General features: G+C 54.5%; 1 protein-coding gene across 3 annotated transcripts in view; it reads left to right on the forward strand.

The window, feature by feature from the left end:
- RHOBTB2 (Rho related BTB domain containing 2) overlaps window positions 1–20,305 on the forward strand; it is a 29,285-nt gene extending 8,980 nt beyond the window's left edge. Inside the window, exons 1-10 of one of the 3 annotated variants that reach the window (XM_059371745.1) lie at window positions 192–818; window positions 4,831–5,032; window positions 5,724–5,827; window positions 6,338–6,523; window positions 7,120–8,138; window positions 8,436–8,554; window positions 10,964–11,114; window positions 15,080–15,168; window positions 16,146–16,251; window positions 17,662–20,305. In XM_059371745.1, coding sequence (XP_059227728.1) covers window positions 4,841–5,032; window positions 5,724–5,827; window positions 6,338–6,523; window positions 7,120–8,138; window positions 8,436–8,554; window positions 10,964–11,114; window positions 15,080–15,168; window positions 16,146–16,251; window positions 17,662–17,879 — 2,184 coding nt within the window. In that variant the 5' untranslated portion in view covers window positions 192–818; window positions 4,831–4,840 and the 3' untranslated portion in view covers window positions 17,880–20,305. The other 2 variants (XM_059371736.1, XM_059371755.1) reach the window with 2 other exon arrangements.
- Window positions 20,306–20,869: the final 564 nt, after the last annotated feature.

Here is a 20,869-nt window from a genome sequence, read left to right on the forward strand (position 1 = left end):
GTGGTGAGCCGTGACCCTCCCAGCTTCGTCCCTCCGGGCTCGGGGAAGGGAGGGCCGGCGGGAGGGAGTGAGCGGCGCCGTGGGGCGGGGCCGGGGCCGGGCCCGCCGGTCGCCCAATCCTCTTCTTTCCCCGCCCCTTCCCCGCCCCCAGACCCCTTTCCACCAACGGAGCTCCGCGGTGGGCGGAGCCTGTCCCGGCCGCCGGCCTGGGTGAGATTTTTGCCCCCGGTTCTTCCTCCCTTTCTTTCTTTTTTTATTTTTTTTTCCCTTTCCTTTTTTTGTGAATGAAAACGGGAGGTCGCGAGCGGTCCCCGGGACTGCAGCGCTAGGCGTCTTCGCGGCCGCGCCTTCGGAGCGGGCCGGGCGCGTAGCGGCGGCGGCCTCGCCCCTCTCCTCCCCAACTGCGCGTCGCCTCCAACCTCCGCAGCCAGAGGACCCGCGGCGGCGGCGCGGCCCAGCCGCCCGAGGTCGGCGGCCGCGCGCAGCCCACTCCAGCGTGCCTCCATGACTTTGGGCGCCCGGGGCGCGGGGAGATGCTGATCCGGAAGAGGCAATGGCTGCAGTGCCGCGCGCGCGGCCGCTCCCGGCCCGCCGTCCGGCCTGGGCTGCTCTGTCAGAGTCTCTGATCTAGCGCGACCCGGGCCCGGAGCCTGTAGCAGCGGCGGCGGCAGCAGCGGCAGCGGCGGCGGCGGCGACGACGCCGGCATCGACCTAACTTGCACGCGCGGAGTGACCCCAGACATTTCACTAAAATGAGCGTGCTTAGCAGGAAGAGATGTGTTCCTTACACTAGAAATTACCCCGTCACATGTAGTGGTGTAAGTAAATGATTAATTTCTATTATGGCAGGGTTGCAAGCTGCCTGGAAACGCGCCGCTTCGCCCTCCTGTGCCCTCCCCGGTCCTGTCTGCGCCCCTTCTGAGGACCTCTCCAGCCACCACCACCCCTGCAACCCCCTCTCCCCTTGGCTATAGCTTTGGCTGCTGGGGTCTCAGGGGCGGGGGACTAACCTTTTCTGGGTTTTTCTAGGGAAAGGAAGATGACTTGATTGCCTTGACATGTCGTGGCCCTCCTGTTTCCTCATTTTTTAAAAAATTATTTTTATTTCGTGTGTGTGTGCGTGTGTGTGTGTGCGTGTGCAGAGCAGCGTGTCAGGAATAAAGGTCCAGAGTGGTGGAAATGTTTCTGTTGAAAACCAATGGAATTTGGATGTTTTGCTTGCCGTTCCGGAGAGATTTCTTTCAACCCAACTCCGTTGCAGTGTGTGCATCAGAGTTCTGGCAAACTATGGGAGAGATGCTTAGTGTTGTTTGTTGATGTTGAGAAGGTTCTTTTTGTGTGTTTGGGTTTGCATTTTTTGTTCTTTTGATCATTCAAGATCCCTTTGAGCCTTGCGGTCCACTGGATCTGCAGGAGGGATTCATCTCTCCGCCTTCCCCAATATTACAATGTCAGCCAGCCCTGCGAAAAGCCACCCTCTCTGGTCTTCTCTTCCCGATTCCCCCTTCCTCTCCATCCTCCTCGATTTTTTTTTACCTTCATTTTGAGGATATTCCTCTCTTTTGCATTTTGTGAGATGCAGGATGTGGGATATTGGTTGCTAGGAGACAAAGCAGGCTCCCAGGGAGATTCTGTCGTTTCCTTGACAACCAGACTAGGGCAGCCACAGATGAACAACCTCCTATCAGCTGTGGGAGGGAAAGGGGGGCTTTTCTGGGCTCTGCAAAGCGTGTGTGTAGGGGTGTGGGGGTGGGAATGGTACCCATTGAGGGTTGTAGCTAATTTGAGCACACCTGGGTTTTTGGCCTGGCCTGAGTACACAGAGCTGGGAGAGCAGTGGGCCGGAGGCTGATTGTGGACAGGGGGACAGGGATCAGTGGGACAGGGTGGGGAGGGAGCATCTATGTGACTCTGGGATCACTGAGGGAGAGGAATGAATTGGAGACTGTGATTCCCGGGGCAGGATGGCCAGGAAGCCATAGTGTATGGAGGTTTGTCTAGAGGCTCAGAACGAATGAGGATGAGGCAATTGTGCGGAAAAGTCTAGAGTCATTGAAGGAGAGAGTGCCAGAAGGGAAGGGGAAGTTGAGAAGCTCATTGAGTGGGTTGTATCACCATACATCAGCAAGGATACAGTAAAGTAGCAATATTCTAGAGCAAAAATTATATTACTGCTGGCTTTGGCACGCTATCTCCAGTCCAGGATCCTCGTGTAAGACAGGCCTGTTTCGACTAAAGAGTTTTGCCTGCTGGCTTAATTGGGCCAGGCTGTATCTTAAAGAGAGATAGAATTACATATATAGATATGTAATCTAGCATTATATAATACCAGATTACATAAGAAGACAAATACCTCCTTTCTGCCCAGGCTCTCTTGGCACAAATTTACCAAGATTTGGGAAACTTTCTTCCAAAGCCCTCAAACCCATTTTCCAGAAGGGCAAACTGATGCCCAGAGAAGCAAATTGACTTGCCCTTTCCTAGATCTGAAATTTCCTAGATCTGAAGTCAGGCGGTTGGGACAGGGGTGGAGTGGGTGAGAATGATAAAAATAGAGAGGGAAGTCCAAGGACAAGCAGGGGAGGGCTGTGGAGGGCTGAAGAGTGGATGGGAAGGGGCTGCTCAGCCAGAGGACCCCCCAGCAGGGCTGCTGTCCAAACCCCTGGCAGTGTTTGTTACCTTCCTACTTGTTGGTTGGCTCTCTCCTCCTTCAACACAGAGGCGCATGAGCTGTGCAGGGGTATTTTAATCATAAACTCTCTGATTTTGAAGCAGCATTGATCTACTAGTGTTCTGGCATCCTCTTCACGGTACACATGCTCCTGGATTTACAAACTGACGCCCCTCCTCCTCCGTCTCCTCATTGCCCCTTCTGCTTCCACACTCACAGGCCATTCGAATCTGAATTTGAGAAGGAAGTTCTACTGGCCAGTGGGTATAGTCTTTCTCCTCCAGCTCTCCATATTCGTAGTGGGGAGTCTGTTTTGTTCTTCAGCACATATAGGAGACTATAGACCAGGTGATTTCTTCCCAGTTGCCTGACTCGAGACCAGGAGCCTTCGAAGTGGGGTTCCTGGTCCTCAGCTCAGGAGAGAGCAGGGAGGAGGCAAGATGGTGGTTAGGATCTGCCCCACCAGGGAGGGTGAGGAAGGTAGAGGAGACCGGAGGAATCCTGCAGACAATTGCTCTGGAGACCAGGGAGGAGCTGCAAGGAGACCCCTTGTTGTTTGGAGTTCAGATCCTGTAAAATTCCAAAAAGGAGGAGGTGCTTGTCTCATTGAAAAGTCCTTGCTGCACTTTTTGCTTAGGTTGCTAAGATGTACCTACTCGGCAAATCCCAGTTGCCATGTTACTTGGGCATTTCAGTTCTGCATTCCTGCATGCTGGCATCCAGTTACAGCCCGGCAGGAACGGAGCTGCTCAGCACTGCTGGTGGCCCTGGCTCTCTGGCTGGATGGCTCAGCAGTGAGGGCGCCTCCAGCACCCTTAGGAGCTCAGCCTTCCTGGGCCCAGGAAGGGGTCCTCAGAGCCGCTCCAGACCCCCGCTGACTTAATGCTCACAGGGAGTGAGAGCAGGAGCAGGCCCATGACCTAGGTGAAACCAAGTTCCCTACCACTGTCTGCCTTGCGCTACCCCAACCCTTTCAGATGCCACTGGGGGACTGCTCCCGAAAGTCCCTTGGCTCTCCAGCTGAGGGTCCCTTCCTGGTGACAGCTTTTTAAACACTGACATGACATTTCAACTACAGAAGGACTCTCTGTTCATTTGAGCTATCCCCCTCTGGATGGACAGGGCATTCCCTCTCTGCTCAGCACAGGGAAACTGAGGCAAGCATTTGCTCAGAAATTCAGGCGCCAGCTTCTGACCCTCTGCTTCCCCCAGCAGCCCCATTACCCATGCAGTCGACTGAGTGAGCAGCCTTCCAGGAATGCCAGGGGTCTGGGGGTTTCAGCCTGAGAATCCTCGTCCCTAGGAATGGGAAGTTCTGAAGGGGGGAGTATCTCATTCTCCCTGGGGTGCAGGATGGTTAGAGGGCATGCCTGAGTAGGGGCGGGAAGGCCCATTGACCATGGAGTGAATAAGTCACAGGCCTGTTTATCTCTACTGCCATCTCAACTGGGCCTGCACCTGAGTGAGCCCTCCAGACAGCATGACTGGCTCCGAGGAGGGGAGGGGATGCCCCTGGGCTACTCAGGTGCCTCCAGAGGGACTGGGAGGAAAAATCCTGGCATCTCCCTGAAGGAGGCTGGGGGTGGGGGTGGGGAGAAGACACTAGCATTGAAGGGTAGCCACAGCTTGAAAAATCCACCACCAGGAAGGGAGGGAGGCAAAGGTAGAGGGCAGGAGAGCTGCCCCCCAGCTCTGACAAGTCCATTAAATTTTAAAGTAGCCCTGCCCTCCGGCATGCTGGGAAGGGGTGGGGACCTGGCCGGGACTCTGCATCTCTCAGCTGTTTGTTGTTCTGCTGCCCAGAGGAGGAGAGTGTGGGTGAGGAGTGAGCCTCCCAGGCGGGCTGTCCTTTTCCTGGGAGAGTGGGGACAGTCCTGGGCAGGTTCTGCCTCGGGATCTCTCACAGGCCTCCCCCAGCCAGAAGTCCAGTGGGAGGATGGTGGCAACAGAAGGCCCACGAGCGGTTCACGTGGTGCAGCCACTCCTTGCAGCCTGAATGGGCCCCCAGCTTCTCAGGCCCCGCAGAACAAGCGCCCGGAAAGCTACCCACTCCCTTCGCCCCCTCTCCACTCAGATGCTGGCTGAGGAGAGCCGCTGGCCCCGGCCCTCGGGGAGCTGGTGAGCGGAGCTGTCCTGACCACGACGCTCCTCTCCCTCAGGTCCCAATTAATGGATTCTGACATGGATTATGAAAGGCCAAACGTAGAGACCATCAAGTGCGTTGTGGTGGGAGACAACGCGGTGGGCAAGACCAGGCTCATCTGTGCCCGGGCCTGCAATGCTACCCTCACCCAGTACCAGCTGCTCGCCACCCATGTGCCCACGGTTTGGGCCATCGACCAGTATCGGGTGTGCCAGGAGGTAAGGCTGCAAGGCCGCTCGGCTGGGGGTCCGCCCCGTGTGTTTGGGCTTCTTCCCAAGCCACAGCTCAGTGTGTGCAAACACGGCCGGCCCACCTGTGCTGAGCTCACGAGCTCACTCACAGAGGCCCCTGGGGATGGGGTGGGGGCAGCTGAAGAGGAAGGAGCCCCAGGAGAGAGGACTGAGGGAAGCCCACCCCAGGGGAAGTATCCTTAACCATTTGTGTTTTGCATGGCTGAGATGGTGCCTGAGACCCAGGCTTGGCTTAGGGCGGGCATCTTGTGCAATCACAGCCCCCGGTAAAGGGGAGGTGTTGGAGAGATGAGGGCAGAGAGGAAGAAAGAAACTGTTGGCCAGTACCAAAACCAGAGGCAGGTGAAGTGGGGAACAGGGCAGGCCCCCTGAGATCCCTTCCACCCCAGCACAGTCTGCCCTCTCTGAGGCTCTTCGCTTCTGGCCAGCTTCGAGCCCACTCCTGCTGTTGTATCTGCAGAGATGGCACCCAGACAGGGATGTTCTGGGCACGGCACACAGAGGGAGCTGCCCGGACCCTAGCCAGCTCTGTCCCTCCACCCCCATGCTGTCTGGGACCCCCAGGGATAAGCCGGCGCTACCCTGAGCTGACATGCAGAGGCCCCTAGAACCATCGCCCCTGATTCCCGCTCCTCTCCCTCCCTGCCACACCCCACAGGTGCTGGAACGCTCCAGAGATGTGGTAGATGATGTCAGCGTCTCCCTCCGCCTCTGGGACACCTTTGGAGACCACCACAAAGACCGTCGCTTTGCTTATGGGAGGTGGGTAATGCCTTCAGGGAGCCAGGCGGATGGGTCTCCCCTGCTTTCCCAGGGAAGAGCAAGGCTGGGAAATTTCAGCTGGGTGGAGGGGGCAGAGAAGGCAGCTCGGCAGACCTCACGGGGGAGGCAGACTGGGGCCGTGGAAGGAGCCGGCTTTGGAGTCAGGAGGCCTGGTTGGACTCTCAGCCTTGCTACCTGTCAGCTCTGTGACTAGGCACAATTAGGGGAACTGTTCTGAATTGATTTTCCTCAGCCGTGGATTGTAAAGTGGTGATTTCTAGCCTGTAAGATAGCCATGAGGTCAAAAGGAGGGTTTTCAAAAGCTCTAAAATGCTGAATTAGAGGTCTGTAAATTAGGGGTCCTATTAGTATACATTCTGTGAGCAGATGCCTATGACCGATGTGGAATGTAGTGTAGGGTGGGGTGGGTATGTGTGTTCACCCTTGATCCCAGGGCAGGCAGCTGACCATCAGCTTTCCCTGCCTGTAACCCCACTCTCCTACCCCCAGATCCGATGTGGTGGTTCTGTGCTTCTCCATTGCCAACCCCAATTCCCTCCACCATGTCAAGACCATGTGGTACCCAGAAATCAAGCACTTCTGCCCCCGAGCACCTGTCATCTTGGTGGGGTGCCAGCTGGACCTGCGCTATGCGGACCTGGAGGCTGTCAATAGGGCCAGGCGACCCTTGGCTAGGTAGGGGGTGCCATTGCTAAGGGAAGGGGAAGGGGGAAGACAGAGGGAGGGGGTGCATCTCCATGGCTCCCTGTTCAGCCCTGACGGAGTCTGCTTGGCCTCACATCTCACCCTTGATTTGAAGCAAGCCATGTGGGGGCCCAAAGAGTGTCCACTCATTCATTTATTCACTCATCCATCCGTGCATTCATGCATCTGTTGTACCCTTTGTGGGCAATCCTGGGCTGAGCACCATGAAAGGGGCTTATGAACATGCTGGAAGATGAACTCCATGTATGGCTGTGTTAAAAACCAGCGTGGAACACTGCATGCTAATTGCCAGAGAGGGAGGTGGTGCTGCCACTGCTTTGAACTGGGGAGGGCAGGTGGCTGGCATAAGTACGGAAGTCTTCCTGCAAGAGGAGGGGTTGGAAGTGGGCCCTAAAGGACTGGTAAGATTTGACTAAACAGAGGAGAAAGGGCAGGAATCAGACAGAGACAGATCCTGAGCCATCCCCTGAAGAACAGGCAGGCTCTGGAGAGCTGCCTCTCCCTGCCTCTCCCCTCTTCTCCAGTTCCCCCGCAACATGTTTGGTTTTCCTTCTTGAACCTGCCAGGCCCATCAAGCCCAATGAGATCCTTCCCCCAGAGAAGGGTCGGGAGGTGGCCAAGGAGCTGGGCATCCCCTACTATGAGACCAGTGTGGTGGCCCAGTTTGGCATCAAGGACGTCTTTGACAATGCCATCCGCGCCGCGCTCATCTCCCGCCGCCACCTGCAGTTCTGGAAATCCCACCTCCGCAACGTGCAGCGGCCTCTGCTGCAGGCGCCCTTCTTGCCTCCCAAGCCGCCTCCCCCCATCATCGTGGTGCCCGACCCCCCCTCCAGCAGCGAGGAGTGCCCCGCCCACCTCCTGGAGGACCCGCTGTGCGCGGATGTCATACTGGTGCTGCAGGAGCGGGTGCGCATCTTTGCCCACAAGATCTACCTCTCCACCTCCTCCTCCAAGTTCTACGACTTATTTCTCATGGACCTGAGTGAGGGGGAGCTGGGGGGCCCCTCGGGCCCCGGGGGCCCCCGCCCAGAGGACCACCGGGGTCACCCCGATCACCACCACCACCATCACCACCACCACCATGGCCGGGACTTCCTGCTGCGGGCTGCCAGCTTTGACGTATGCGAGAGCGTGGAGGAGGGTGGGGGCTCGGGGCCTGCTGGGCTCCGTGCCTCTACCAGCGATGGGATCTTACGTGGCAATGGAACAGGTTATCTGCCTGGGAGGGGCCGGGTACTATCTTCCTGGAGCCGAGCTTTTGTGAGCATCCAGGAGGAAATGGCAGAAGATCCTCTGACCTACAAGTCCCGGCTGATGGTGGTGGTAAAGATGGATAACTCCATCCAGCCGGGGCCCTTCCGGGCTGTCCTGAAGTACCTGTACACCGGGGAGCTGGACGAAAATGAGCGCGACCTCATGCACATCGCCCACATTGCCGAACTGCTTGAGGTCTTTGATCTGCGCATGATGGTGGCCAACATTCTCAACAACGAGGCCTTCATGAACCAAGAGATCACTAAGGCCTTCCATGTCCGCCGGACCAACCGGGTGAAGGAGTGCTTGGCAAAAGGCACCTTTTCAGGTATGGACTGTGCTCAGGAAGCAACTGCCAGAGGGCAGGGGCCTTCCTTCCCATTAGCCTTCGGAAGAGTCCAGGTCGGTCCCCTCAGCATTCTGAGTCATCTCAGCTGCTGATGTCCTTGAGATACGGTGGCTCTGCTCCTAAAGCCTCGTCCCCAAGCCTGGGAGCGTGGTCATATTGCACTCTCCATGAGCGGCTTCAGAAGGAAGTGGGCTCTCTGGGGACAGTTGGTCTTTGGGATGGGTTCTCCCTCATTCTTTCACCACATCCTCACAGGATGCCTCTTCTCCCTGACAGATGTGACCTTCATCCTGGACGATGGCACCATCAGCGCCCATAAGCCCCTGTTGATTTCCAGCTGTGACTGGATGGCCGCCATGTTTGGGGGACCATTTGTGGAGAGTTCCACCAGGGAGGTAAGCTAGGAGGGAAACAGGTGGGAAGGAGAAAGAGATCTTCACCCTTCCCACCTGAGGCATCTGCCATTTTTACTGGTACTTCTTCAGCACTGACTGCGTGCTTGCCCACCGCGGAGTGCCAGACTCAAGACAAGTTTATGAGCTAGGTCCCATAGCCAAGGATCTTACGATATTTCAAGACAGGGGGATCATAGTGACATCTTCACTTCATGGTGTAGAAAGCACTTTTGATACATTGTCTCATATCTCACCTCACACACAACTTCTACACATGGCTTCGTGTTCCCACTTTATGAGGAAGGATGAATCCATCACTTAGTTTTAAATGTAGGTCTTACTATTACTTAGGTACGGTGAAGCCCACAGATCAGAAGAAAATTGCCATTGGGCAGAGAGATTTTTGTACTCTCAGGCCTAGGGGACCAAACAGGGAAGCACCAGGGTAAGTCTGGAGGCAGAGGGAACAAAGGGAACAGCGAACAGGAGTTGTCACTGCATTTTCTATGTGAAGGAATGAGTGAGGCAGGGTGAGCAGGCTTAGGACTGGCTAGTCTCAATAATTTCAGCAGGCTTTGGGGCTGTCCCAAATGGTCTGGTACCTGGCCTTGGGGTGACTAGGGCAGGGGAGAGTGGCGGAGAGAGGGAGCCTGATAAAGAAGATGGCTGGGGTGTAGCCTGGGTTTGGTTTGTTTGCACGGGAAAGGCATGCTGACTGCCCCCTTTCCTAATGCTAAGATCGGCTAACCCTGGGAGGGGCAGCCCCTCATGGGGTCAGCGTGGCCCCAGATGTCAAAGCAGCAGAAGACAATTAAAAAAAAAGATGCTTCATTCACCTTTCCCTCTAATCAGCGCTGCTCCAACACGACTATTCTGTCACTGTTTCAGGCACTGAGACTGGAAACTAGGAGCTGGAAGGGGCATGTCAGTGCATTCTTAGAAATACTCTTTCACTCTGTTCTGTCCTTTCCCCTCTCGTGGCTGAGCAGGGTGGCTCAGGCTGAGGTCCTTGTTTTGTCTCTTTTCCTTGAACTCCTGTACTGTTGGTTGTCCACAGTCAGCCTCACAGTTCCCAAGGTCCAACTTTGTGCAACTCCCTGAGGTTCTGAGGGTCCGCACGCTGTTTCCTCACCTGGTCTGGGATTTCTCTTCTCCCCACCTCTCCTCAGCCCCACTGTGTGCTAGTCCCTTAGTAGGAGCTCAACAAACACTTGAGGGAAAGATGGGAGGACAAACAGCACAAGACAGCATCCTGTGACGTAGAATAGCAGTTTCTTGTTTCTTTTTTTTTAGATTTTTATTTATTTGACAGAGAGAGATCACAAGTAGGCAGGCAGAGAGGGGGAAGTAGGCTTCCTGCTGAGCAGAGACCCTCCACCACCCCATGCAGGACTCGATCCCGGGACCCTGAGATCATGACCTGAGCCTAAGCAGAGGCTTAACCCACTGAGTCACCCAGGCGCCCTTAGAATAACAGTTTCTTAAGATTTCTGGGAATAAAGTCCTTCCGGAAGGCTCAGTGGAGAGTTGAGCTATGAGCTGGTCTCTGATCCTGAAAGCATGAGTGGATTTGCCTTCTGTGAGTGTGAGACGAGGCGCTCTCTGGAGCCAGAGGGACCAGCCTGCCCTAGGCACTTCTCGGTACCATAGAAGCAGCCTTCAAGCTCCAGATGACTCCCATGCAGCCCGGAGAGACTCGTGTCTGATGAGAAAGCAGTTTCTGTGGCAGTACTGCTCGGAAGAGATCCCAGGGGCCCAGGCAGCCCGGGAGAAGCCAGCTGGGGTTGGCTTTGCTCCTTCATAGCCCTCTTGCACTGCCCTCTGCAAGGCCAGGAGAGGGCCCCAGGGTGGGTTCAGGGGGCAGGAAGCATTCCTTCAGATACCGTGCAAGCCAGCACGGCTTTGGAAGCATGCCAGTGAGAATCCTGGTCCTTTGATTTATTTATTAAAGTTGTATTTATTTAGAGAGAGAGAGGGAGAGGGAGTGCACACAGTGAACCTGGGGAAGAGCAGAGGGAGAGGGAGAGGGAGAGAGTCTCCAGCAAACTCCCCACTGAGCGAGCGTGGAGCCCCATGCAGGGCTCGATCTTACGACCCTGAGATCACGACCTCAGCTGAACTTGAGAGTCTGATGCTCCACCCACTGAGCCGCCCAGGCGCCCTGAAAAACATCCTTTTGAAATGTCAGAGTGCCGCTGACTGGGGTGGTCAGCACACGGGCTTGGTGCAGGTTTTGCCTTGGGAGACAGGCCTCGGGGGGCCTTCGGAGCTGTACAAGGGCGGCTCAGGGACAGCTGCCCGTGCGGGGGAGCCAGCGAGAGGGCAGGGGGCCTTTTGAGTTTCCCCAGCCTGAGCTCGTCCTTCCGTGCAGCTGGGCCTTCCTGGGCCTTGTGTCTCCCTTCCCCGCAGGTGGTGTTCCCGTACACGAGCAAGAGCTGCATGAGAGCCGTGCTGGAGTACCTCTACACGGGCATGTTCACCTCCAGCCCCGACCTGGATGACATGAAGCTCATCATCCTGGCCAACCGCCTCTGCCTGCCGCACCTGGTTGCCCTCACAGGTACACGGGAACCCCTCTTGGGGAGAAGCCCTGGAAACCCACCCCACACCACCCCCCTGAGGTCCTGATGTCTCCTCTCACCTGCCTCCCTCCAGGGCACAGGCTGCAAGCAGCAGGGGATGGTGTCGACATAAAGGGAAATATGTCGATGAGCACTGGGGTTTGGGTGAAGACAGAGATGTAAAGAAGTGCATGTGAGAGGCAGGATGGTGTCACGTGATAGGCTCTCTGCAAAGGGCTCTGAGCCCCAAAGAGCAGTCTCCAGTTGACGACAGCACTGGTGTCCTGTCTGCTTGGCCGCAGTGGGGCGAGCTGAAGTGGAGAGGAATTGAACGCCATTCTCATTGCTCCCTTTGGTTCTCCTCCTCCTCCTCTGCCTTCTTTCCTCTTCCTTCTCTTCCTTCTGCTCTTTCTCCTGCTCTGCTTCTTTCTTCTTCCAAAAGCAGACAATAAACATTGACCCGCCACCCCAGGTCCTTGAAAAGCCCGGGAGACGGTGAGAAGCAGAAGGCAGCTTTTAGATCAGGCCACCTGCAGAGGCCCTGGGGAGGAGCAGGACCCAAAGCCACAGGGAAACCAAGCAGCAGGCAAGGAGGGGCAGGTCAGGGGCCCAAGGGGCTGGAGAAGAGGAATGGTGCCATCCAGATAAAGGGAGTCTGGGGCCAGCGATGCGGGCAGGCAGAAGACTCCCGTTGATGTTGGAATTAATCTTTGTATGGTGTAGGTGTTGGTGTTGGTCCCCGTGCTGCTCTTGATATTGGGGTCTGTGTTCTTGGGCAGGTCAGGGTGCAGAGAGCAGGGCCTTAGATACTGAGTTGGGATTCAGGGAAGGACCTAGCATCAGAGCTGCTGGGGCTCCAGACCGATGATTAAGACTGGGACTCACATAGGAGAAAAACAGCAATACCATGATGAGAAATTAGTTGATTGGTTTTTTTTGTTTGTTTTCTTGGGTCGTTGTTGTTGTTGTTGTTTTTTAAGGATTTATTTATTTATTTATTCATTTGACAGAGAGAGATCACAAGTAGGCAGAGGCAGGCAGAGAGAGGGGGGGGGGACGCAGGCTCTCTGCCGAGCAGAGAGCCCAACACGGGGCTCGACCCCAGAACCGAGATCATGACCTGAGCCGAAGGCAGACACTTAACGATGGAGCCACCCAGGTACCCCAAGAAATTAGTTTTAAGATGGTGCTTGGGGGCGCCTGGGTGGCTTAGTGGGTTAAAGCCTCTGCCTTCGGCTCCGGTCATGATCTCAGGGTCCTAGGATCGAGCCCCGTGTCAGACTCTCTGCTCAGTGGGGAGCCTGCTTCACCCTTTCTTATCCTCCCTCTCTGCCTACTTGTGATCTCTCTCTCTCGCTCTCTCTTAAATAAATAAAATCTTTAAAAAAAAAAATGTGGTGCTTGGTCATAGGAAGAAGGAAGAAATCATTGATCAGAATTTGAATGTGAAGAGCTGAGCCTACAGAGAGAGTCCAGGGGCTCTAGTTGGAGATACAGAGGGCTTTAGGGTGGGGAGCAAGAGAGAAGCTTCTAGAGATCACAGCTGAAACTGTATGTCCACCAGAGCTGCCTCTGGAAGGTGGTGTGGTCTTCACAGAGCACAGACAAATTCCAAACTCTTGGACCGACTAGTTCAACTTTTGAAAGACTGTCTCCAAAGAAATGACCTAAAGGCAAAATACATATAAAGATGTTTCTGTAAGTTTGCTTCATCACAGTGGGCGATCAGAAACAAGTCAGCTGTCACAAATGTTCAGCTGCGCCGCTGCGTGAAGAGGCTTATAGAAAATACCCACTGAAGGACTTTTCCTGGGCAACGGTCCGTCTGTACTATGAAACATGCAGACGTGGGTTGTTCACGTACCTTGTCAAGGATCGGCAGGAAATGCTGAGCATGGTATAATTGGTGATGCTCTAGGTTTTGGGGAGATAGGCTTTCTATGAAGTTATTGATTCAAGCTTAAAACTTGTTCATTGTTCAATAGAGTGCCAGTGCAGGAAGCTTATGTTCAGCTTTACAAATTATTACAGAGTCGAAGTCCCAGATCAGGAGCTGGCACCTTGCCAGCCATAGCAGAAGCCCTCTGCCTGGCCCCACCAATCACAGGTCTTTCCCCATCCTCAGGAGGAACACTTTGCCTATTGCTCCTTTGTCAGATAGACTTTTTATTGGCCTTACTTCGTGTTCCTTATAGTTTTATCTTCCGTGTGTGAATCCTTAAACACCATAACATGGTCTTATTTTTTAAAAGCCTTTCAAATTTCTTCTAATCTAAAAGTGCTTGTCCATTAAAATTTTTCTCCTCTTGCAATTTATCTATTGGAAAAAACCCACTGATGTTCCAAAAAATCTAGATTTTTCTCTGATTGGCCATTGGATCTAGGGGCTTGATCAGATTCATATTCAATTTTCTTTTGCCCAAACTACTTCTTAGGTTATTCCAGTTCTGTTTTGTTTTAAGATTTTATTTTTAAGTAATCTCAACTCGATCTCAAGACCCAGTGTGGGCCTTGAACTCACAACCCCGAGATCAGGGGTCGTATGCTCCACCAACTGAACCAGCCAGGCACCCCATTTCTGGTTTTCATCCAGAAGCCTTTTCTCCTTTTGCAATCTTTCTGTGATGTTAGCAGCCACTGAGCATCATTGCCTGGATCCATTGATTTGTGAGGCATAAAGTGATAATATTCCAATTCAGTCATTCCTTATCTTTTGGACTACTCTGAAAAAGAACAGCTTCCCCTCACCTGATCTTTGCTTACCCAGTGGTATGGTTCATATAGGAAGAGCGAATGAATGCTTGGTTTTATCCTTTCATTTACTGGTTTTCGAGATTCATTTTTTTCCCTTCACCCTTTGAGGGTGCCCAATTAGTTTTTGCTTTTAAGGATTATTACAAACATACTCAATTGGCTTCAAATAATCACAGTCATCTTCCGTGAAACTGAAATACCACACTGCACCTTTTGCCAGCAGAGTCTCTTCAAGCTGGCACCAGAGTGAGCTTTCTGGTTATGTGGTATAACGAGATGTTCCTGGTTCTTTTTTTTTTTTTTTTTTAATTTCCTGGTTCATTTTATACATCTCCTGCCCCAAACCTCGAATCAGTCACTTCTCTAAGAAGTCTGTTTCCTATAGTTGGGCATGGTATTTCAAGACTGTAATCTGAGCACTTGGGATGCACATTACTACTGTATTGTTTCTGGAGCTGGGAAATAGATTTTAAAGTTTGTTTATTCGAGAGGGAGAGAGAGAGAGCACATTAGGCGGGGAGCAGAAGGAGAGGAAGAGAGAGAATCTTAAGCAGGTTCCGTCCCCAGTGCAGAGACTGATGCAGAGCTTGATCTCATGACCCTGAGATCATGACCTGAGCCGAAATCAAGAGTCGGATACTTAACCGACTTGAGCCACCCCGGCGCCCCCATGAAGATAAAATGCCTCATGAGTTTATACTGATACAATCAAACTTCAGGATTAAAAGCATTTACTTCTTTAAGGTAAATGTTTAAAAATAAAATGTAAGGTTTGTTCACGATTTGTGGTCAAGTTTCAATGAACACAAATAGCTAGACTCACTCCATAGTTGTAATTCACAGTTCTCAGCAGTCCTGAGAGTTACACCCTCTCCCGTCAGTGCCAACAGCTGGTTCTGCCTAGGGCTTTCACCCTCCATACACCAGACCACTGGGTACAGCGAATGCACAGAACAGTTCTCCTACGTGGCTCTAACTCATATCTACCTCCACTTCCCATCCCCAGTCTACTGGGAAAGTCTTGCAGTAATCCCAGTTTCCCCACTGGTGGAGCAGACTTCAGTCACATGTGGGCTTTCCTGGCCTGCTGGGACTTGCCACTGGCCCTCCTCTCTCTCTCTGCCCTGCAGTGGAGCCCGGCCGGAGGGATAGGTGAGGGCATGTCCATTCATGTGACTCTTCAGCTGATTCCTGACTGTGTGTGTCACAGAGCAGTACACAGTGACCGGGCTGATGGAAGCAACACAGATGATGGTGGACATTGATGGGGACGTCCTCGTGTTCCTAGAACTGGCTCAGGTATGATGGCAAGGGAACACCTCTCGCCAGAATTTTTTTTTTTAATATTTTTATTTATTCATTTGAGAAAGAGAGAGACAAAAAGAGCACAGGCAGAGTTGAGGGAGAAACAGACTCCCCACTGAGCTGGGAGCCGGACGTGGGGCTCGATGGATCATGACCTGAGCTGAAGGCAGATGCTTAACCATCTGAGCCACCCAGGCACTGCTCTCTCCAGCATTCTTGACTCTGGGCCCTGTCTGCCCACTGGTGGTGGCTGAGGAAGACTGGGAGGTGGTGGGTAGGAAGGGAGCCTGCTGTGAGACATGGTTCCCTTGTCTCTTGAGCAGGGCCCATCTCGCGCCGGGAGGAGAGGCTGGCCATGCTGGGAAGGTCCTGAGGCATCGTAGGACCATAGGGCAGGGGACAGAGGCCCAGTCTTGTGTGTAAACGTGGTTGCAGCATGCTGAGGTCATTGAGGACTCTTCATCTAAAAGGAGCTACCCCCTTCCTTATTCCCAAGCAGACAAGCAAGGCGTCTTGCACAGCCCTCCAAGTGCAGAATTCTGCCCCCAGAAGCCAGCTTCTGAAGCAGACGTTGCGGCTTTGAGGCATGCAGATGCGGCTGGGGAAGTGGGCTCTCTAAGCCTGGCTGTCTGCCCCTCCATGCAGGCCGCCTGGCGGGTGGAGGAGGACATCTAGTGGGGGGGAATCTAAGGAGGAAAGGAACAGATGGAAGGCACCACACACACATCTGTGGATTTCTGTGGGTGCTGGGGACAGGGCTGCGGTGACGTGACAGTGGCGTTAGTGGGGCAAGGAGCAAATTCAGGGTTTTCTCACACTTTTGTGTGGGTTTGCCTCCCAAGATGGGCTCATTACAGCTGCAGGGCTTTGCCCCTCTGCACGAAAGCTTTGGCTCTGCGGACAGCTGTGGGTGACCATGCAGACCCCACACCCCAGGGCTCCAGCAGAGGTGCTTTTCTCTCTCTCCCCAGTTCCACTGCGCATACCAACTGGCCGACTGGTGTCTTCACCACATCTGCACCAACTACAACAACGTGTGCCGCAAGTTCCCCCGAGACATGAAGGCCATGTCCCCAGGTGAGCATCTCCTGCCCGTGCTCCCCACTACCCCCCTGCTCCCCCCCCCCCATGCCACAGGGCGTCCAGAAGCAGCCAGAGATTCTGGGGCTGCACTTGAGCTCTTGGCTGGGGCAAGCAGCTGGCAAAGGTGTATCAGGCCAAACGGAGGGGAGCCCGGGAAAACAGCAGGGCAGCTGGGAACCTCAGGTGATCCACTTTACCTCTCTGGGCATCTGTTTCTCACAAGTACAAAGAAGGTGTTGGGTTTCTGGTATTTTTTTTTTCCAGGGGTGGGGGTGCATTTTGGTATTTCAGACTTGGTGTATTTTTTTTTTTCAGAGTTGGCATTTTTCAGACAGGACTCCACAATAAGAAATAGATTTTGTTGTGAGCCAGTGCATGTAGAAAAACCATGTCCATTGTTTTTTTGTTTTTTTTTTTAAAGATTTTATTTATTTATCAGAGAGAGAGGGGGAGAGAGCGAGTACAGGCAGACAGAATGGCAGGCAGAGGCAGAGGCAGAGGGAGAAGCAGGCTCCCTGCTGAGCAAGGAGCCCGATGTGGGACTCGATCCCAGAATGCTGGGATCATGACCTGAGCCACAGGCAGCTGCTTAACCAACTGAGCCACCCAGGCGTCCCAATGTCCATTGTTTTTAATGCTGCTCATGACCCAACATATGGATTTCACAACCTAGAAAAGGGCACAGCTTGGTCCACCCAGGTCCAGGTATCCACAGAGGTCCCTGTGGTTCCACTTCTGCTTAATTAATGTCCCCAGTCCTGGAGCCCAGCAGGAACCGCACAGACTCCCGGGAGCGGTGTGGTAGCCTGCCCGAGTTCCTGCCACTCTGTGTCCCTCACATCTTCACTGGGCACCCCGCTGTCTCCTTTACCCCTGTGGGCATTTTCTTTCCAAACCACAGCTTCGAGCGCATCACTGCCCTGGTCCAAACCTTCCACACCTGCCTCGCCTTCTAGAATCAGCCTGAGCCCCTCTGCCTAGCCATTCTGTCCAGGCTGACCTTCTTGGTCCTTCCTCAGCCCTCCCTCCCCTTCCCGCAGAAGCCAGCTCAGCCTCTCGCGGCCCTTCTCCCTCTTCACGCCCGGCCCCAGCCCAGTTCATTCCCAGCACAGTGAGGCCCATCCAGGCTGTCCCTCCATCATGGAGCCCAGCAGAGTGGAAGTGCCTTTCTCTGGCAGTGGTGCGGACTTTCTAGAAGAAGCTCTGTGGCTACACAGAGGGCTCTGACAGCAGGACTGATACTCTGGTGCTGGGACTGGGCATGCCCTGGTTCGAGGCCCCCAGCAGGTCCCCAGGGCAGGGGCGTGGGGGTGGGGGTGGCCCCTGGATGCCCTCCATGTCCCAGACTCCTTGCGCCCGTCTCCTGCCCGCCTTCTAACCAAGCTCTCTGGCGTTGTGCCCCAGAAAACCAGGAGTACTTCGAGAAGCACCGGTGGCCGCCCGTCTGGTACCTGAAGGAAGAGGATCACTACCAGCGGGCACGGAAGGAGCGTGAGAAGGAGGACTATCTCCACCTGAAACGGCAGCCCAAGCGGCGGTGGCTGTTCTGGAACAGTCCCTCCTCTCCGTCCTCTTCTGCAGCCTCCTCGTCATCCCCATCTTCCTCCTCGGCTGTGGTCTGAGACGCTGCCATCCTCTTCTGACCCTGCTGCTCTTCCCCCCACTCGCCTTTGCCCCTCTGCTCTTCTGCACCGCCCCTCCACCTTCCAGGGACAAGGGGACCCACGTAACCAGGACCCCAAGGGCAGAGCTGTTCTCACCAGCTGACGTAGCTCAGCGAGAGAGGAGGGGGGCCTTGTGGATCAGTGCAGGGACCCCCTGCAGGGGACCCTAGTTCCAGAGCGGGGTGGTAGGCTGACAGCTGCAGAGAGGCAGGGGGCAGGGAGGGCGCAGAGAGCTCTGGCATCTGACTCTGGCGTGGAGAATGCTGGGGTCCATGGGAGACTCTCCCAGCCAGGAAGCTGTGAGGCTCGGTCTGTGGAGGCGGCCCCCTCCCAGGAGTGGCTGTGCACAGAGAGGGTCTTGTCTCTTGGCCACATTTTTCCATCCACGGACCTGAGGGTAGCAGATGTTTTGTGGGGCGCCTACTCAGATCCTTGCTGGAGAGGTCAGGGTAGAAATGAAACTTTCAGACCCAACTCGAGGCTTCCACATCCTGGGGTGAAGCTGCTGAGGCCATGGGTGGGAAGGCCCTCCCTCCCTGGGTGTGAGCCTCCAGGCCTGATCAAGGATGGCACAGCCTGGTCTGAGCTTTCGGTCTTGGCGCAGTGAGAAACTTCTCCCTCCCCATCCTTGCCCCACTCAGATCCAGAGATGGGAACCGAAGGAAACAGCTGGAACAGGAGAGGAGAAAGTTGGGGGGGGGTGGTTTCTGGGTGCAGCAACCCCATGCTCTTCTGGGCTGCTCCCCCTGCCTCTGGTTAGCACGGCTTCTTAGCACGGTGGGGCAAAATTAGCAAAAAACAAAACGAAACAAAAACACAAACAAACAAACAAAAAACACAGAAAAACCGAAATCCCAAACAGCAGCAAAATCATCCCAACAAAAACATGTTGGCTTCTATCCCCTCGAAGAAAAACAACAATAGAAAAAGACCCTGTAGAGCTTACAAACAGGGGCTTCCATGTTGAGGAGACAACAGTAGAGACTGTAAAATAATTCCAGAGCCTTCGGGAAAGGACTCGTCACCCACTGCAGCTGGGGATGCACAGGCCTTGCTGGCCGGCTCTGAGGATGGCACGAGTTCTGAGTTAGCACGCTGGGATTGAGGCTTCGGGGGCAGGGGCCGGGGCTTCTCAGGGCTTGAACGTGGCATTGGACCCCAGCTTTGCCCATCACTAGAATCAGTTCTGGACTTCAGAAAGTGGCCATTCCCAGAATGGGGGGAGGGGGTCAAAGGTCAGGGGAAAGGGCAATGACTAGGAAGACAGGTCCCTGTAATGAAGGATCACAGGACATTAACTCCCTTAGTGCTGGTTGGTGGGCAGGGGGTTGGGGGAGAAGGAGAGACATGAGCAGAGGCAAAGCAAAGTCAGCCCCAGGAAGAGGGGAACCAGACTAGAGGGTTGTGGGGGTTAAGACAGCAGCTTGTGACCCCATGGGGAAAAGCTGGGCCACATTTTACCTCTTCCGGTATTGTGATCCTAACCCATGTTTCACCCCCACACGGTTATGTCGACTTAAAAGCAAGAGTCTCACAGATGATGGGTGGAACCCTGGGCTGGGCTCCACCAGCAGGACCCAGGCTTCGGGTCTGGGGTCAGGCAAACCCGGAAACAGGAAAAGTCTGCAACAGTTTTGCAGTACAGAGATCTAGAGATTCAATGGTAAGTCCCCAGCAAGAGAAGAAGCAGGAGGTGACAGGCTGGGCAGGTCTGGGGTGGCTGCACCCCCTGATGTTTGAGCCACGGACTTTTCCAAGGCGGGAAGTGTTTCTCCTTCTGGCCAGCTGGCAGGCCAGACATGTGCTCCTGCCCACTGTGTTCTCATCCTTGGCTTCAGGGCGAGGCTGAGGAACCAACAGGCAAGGACAGGAGGCCGCTCGCAAGGGGGTGCGGCTCTGCACCCAGCACCCTCGCTCTGGGGAAGGGAGCCAGAGGTGGGGCCATGGTGTCTCCCGGGAACTCCTGGTGAGAGGGAGGGAGAGCAAAAACCTACACTCCAGGGGGAGGGGGAATTGGGGACTGGGCAGTGTGGCCCACTGATGAGGATGCAGAAAGGCCAAGGGGAGAGTCAGGGTGGTCTTGGAGGTGCAGGGAACCCATGGGAGAGGACCCACAGGACCATCCCAGCGACCAGGGTGGGCTCACCCCTTAAGGACCCACTTCCCCTTCCTAGCTGCACTCTGGGGGCCGAGCAGGCCCCTGTGCAAGCCAGATAGACCACCTGGAGAGGCTGTCTGGCAGCCAGGCCAGAGCTGGTGACCTCCCAGGAGAGAGGAAGGAGGAGGGAGGGCTGAATTCCACTCCCCCAAGAACCTGGCATTTGGAAAGGCAGGGTGATAGGAAGGACAAGTCACAAGAACACACACCCCTGTACTCGTGTCACTCAAGCTGCTTCAGAGGAGAGTGGGAGGGTGGGGGAGAAAAAACACACACACCTCTTTTTATATAAGGTTTCATATTTAATTTGGTCATGAATTCATAAATACATGAGTATTTTGTACCTAGTGGCCTGCCTCGTATTGTTTGATATGTCCCACAACCTCTCCAGAGGAGGCACCTTCCCCTGGGGCGAAGCATGAAAGGGCACCAATCGCCAGCGCAATGCCAAGTGCCTGCTGAGGACCAAGTGCAGGATTGGATTGGCTCCATGCTCTGATGCAGTTGACTTTAAATGAGGAAGCCTGACCAGTCCCGATAGGTTAATTCCTCAGACGGGCACTCAGGTCCTGTGAGAAGGAGTGCAGATGCACTGAAGGCCGACTGGCAAAAATTCACAGCTCCTTCTGAAGATGCAAGCACCCCACATGCAAGGTGTGGCAGAGGCAGGAAACCCAGAGTCTTCCAGGAATGGGAAGGTTGGGGGTGGGGGTGGTACCTCTGGAAGCAAGTGGGAGAGGGAGGGAAATAGTGAGGCCATGAGGATGTGCCCCCACCAGACTCTGCTAGA

This window comes from Mustela nigripes, chromosome 1, assembly GCF_022355385.1.
Source record: "Mustela nigripes isolate SB6536 chromosome 1, MUSNIG.SB6536, whole genome shotgun sequence".
NCBI lineage: Eukaryota > Metazoa > Chordata > Mammalia > Carnivora > Mustelidae > Mustela > Mustela nigripes.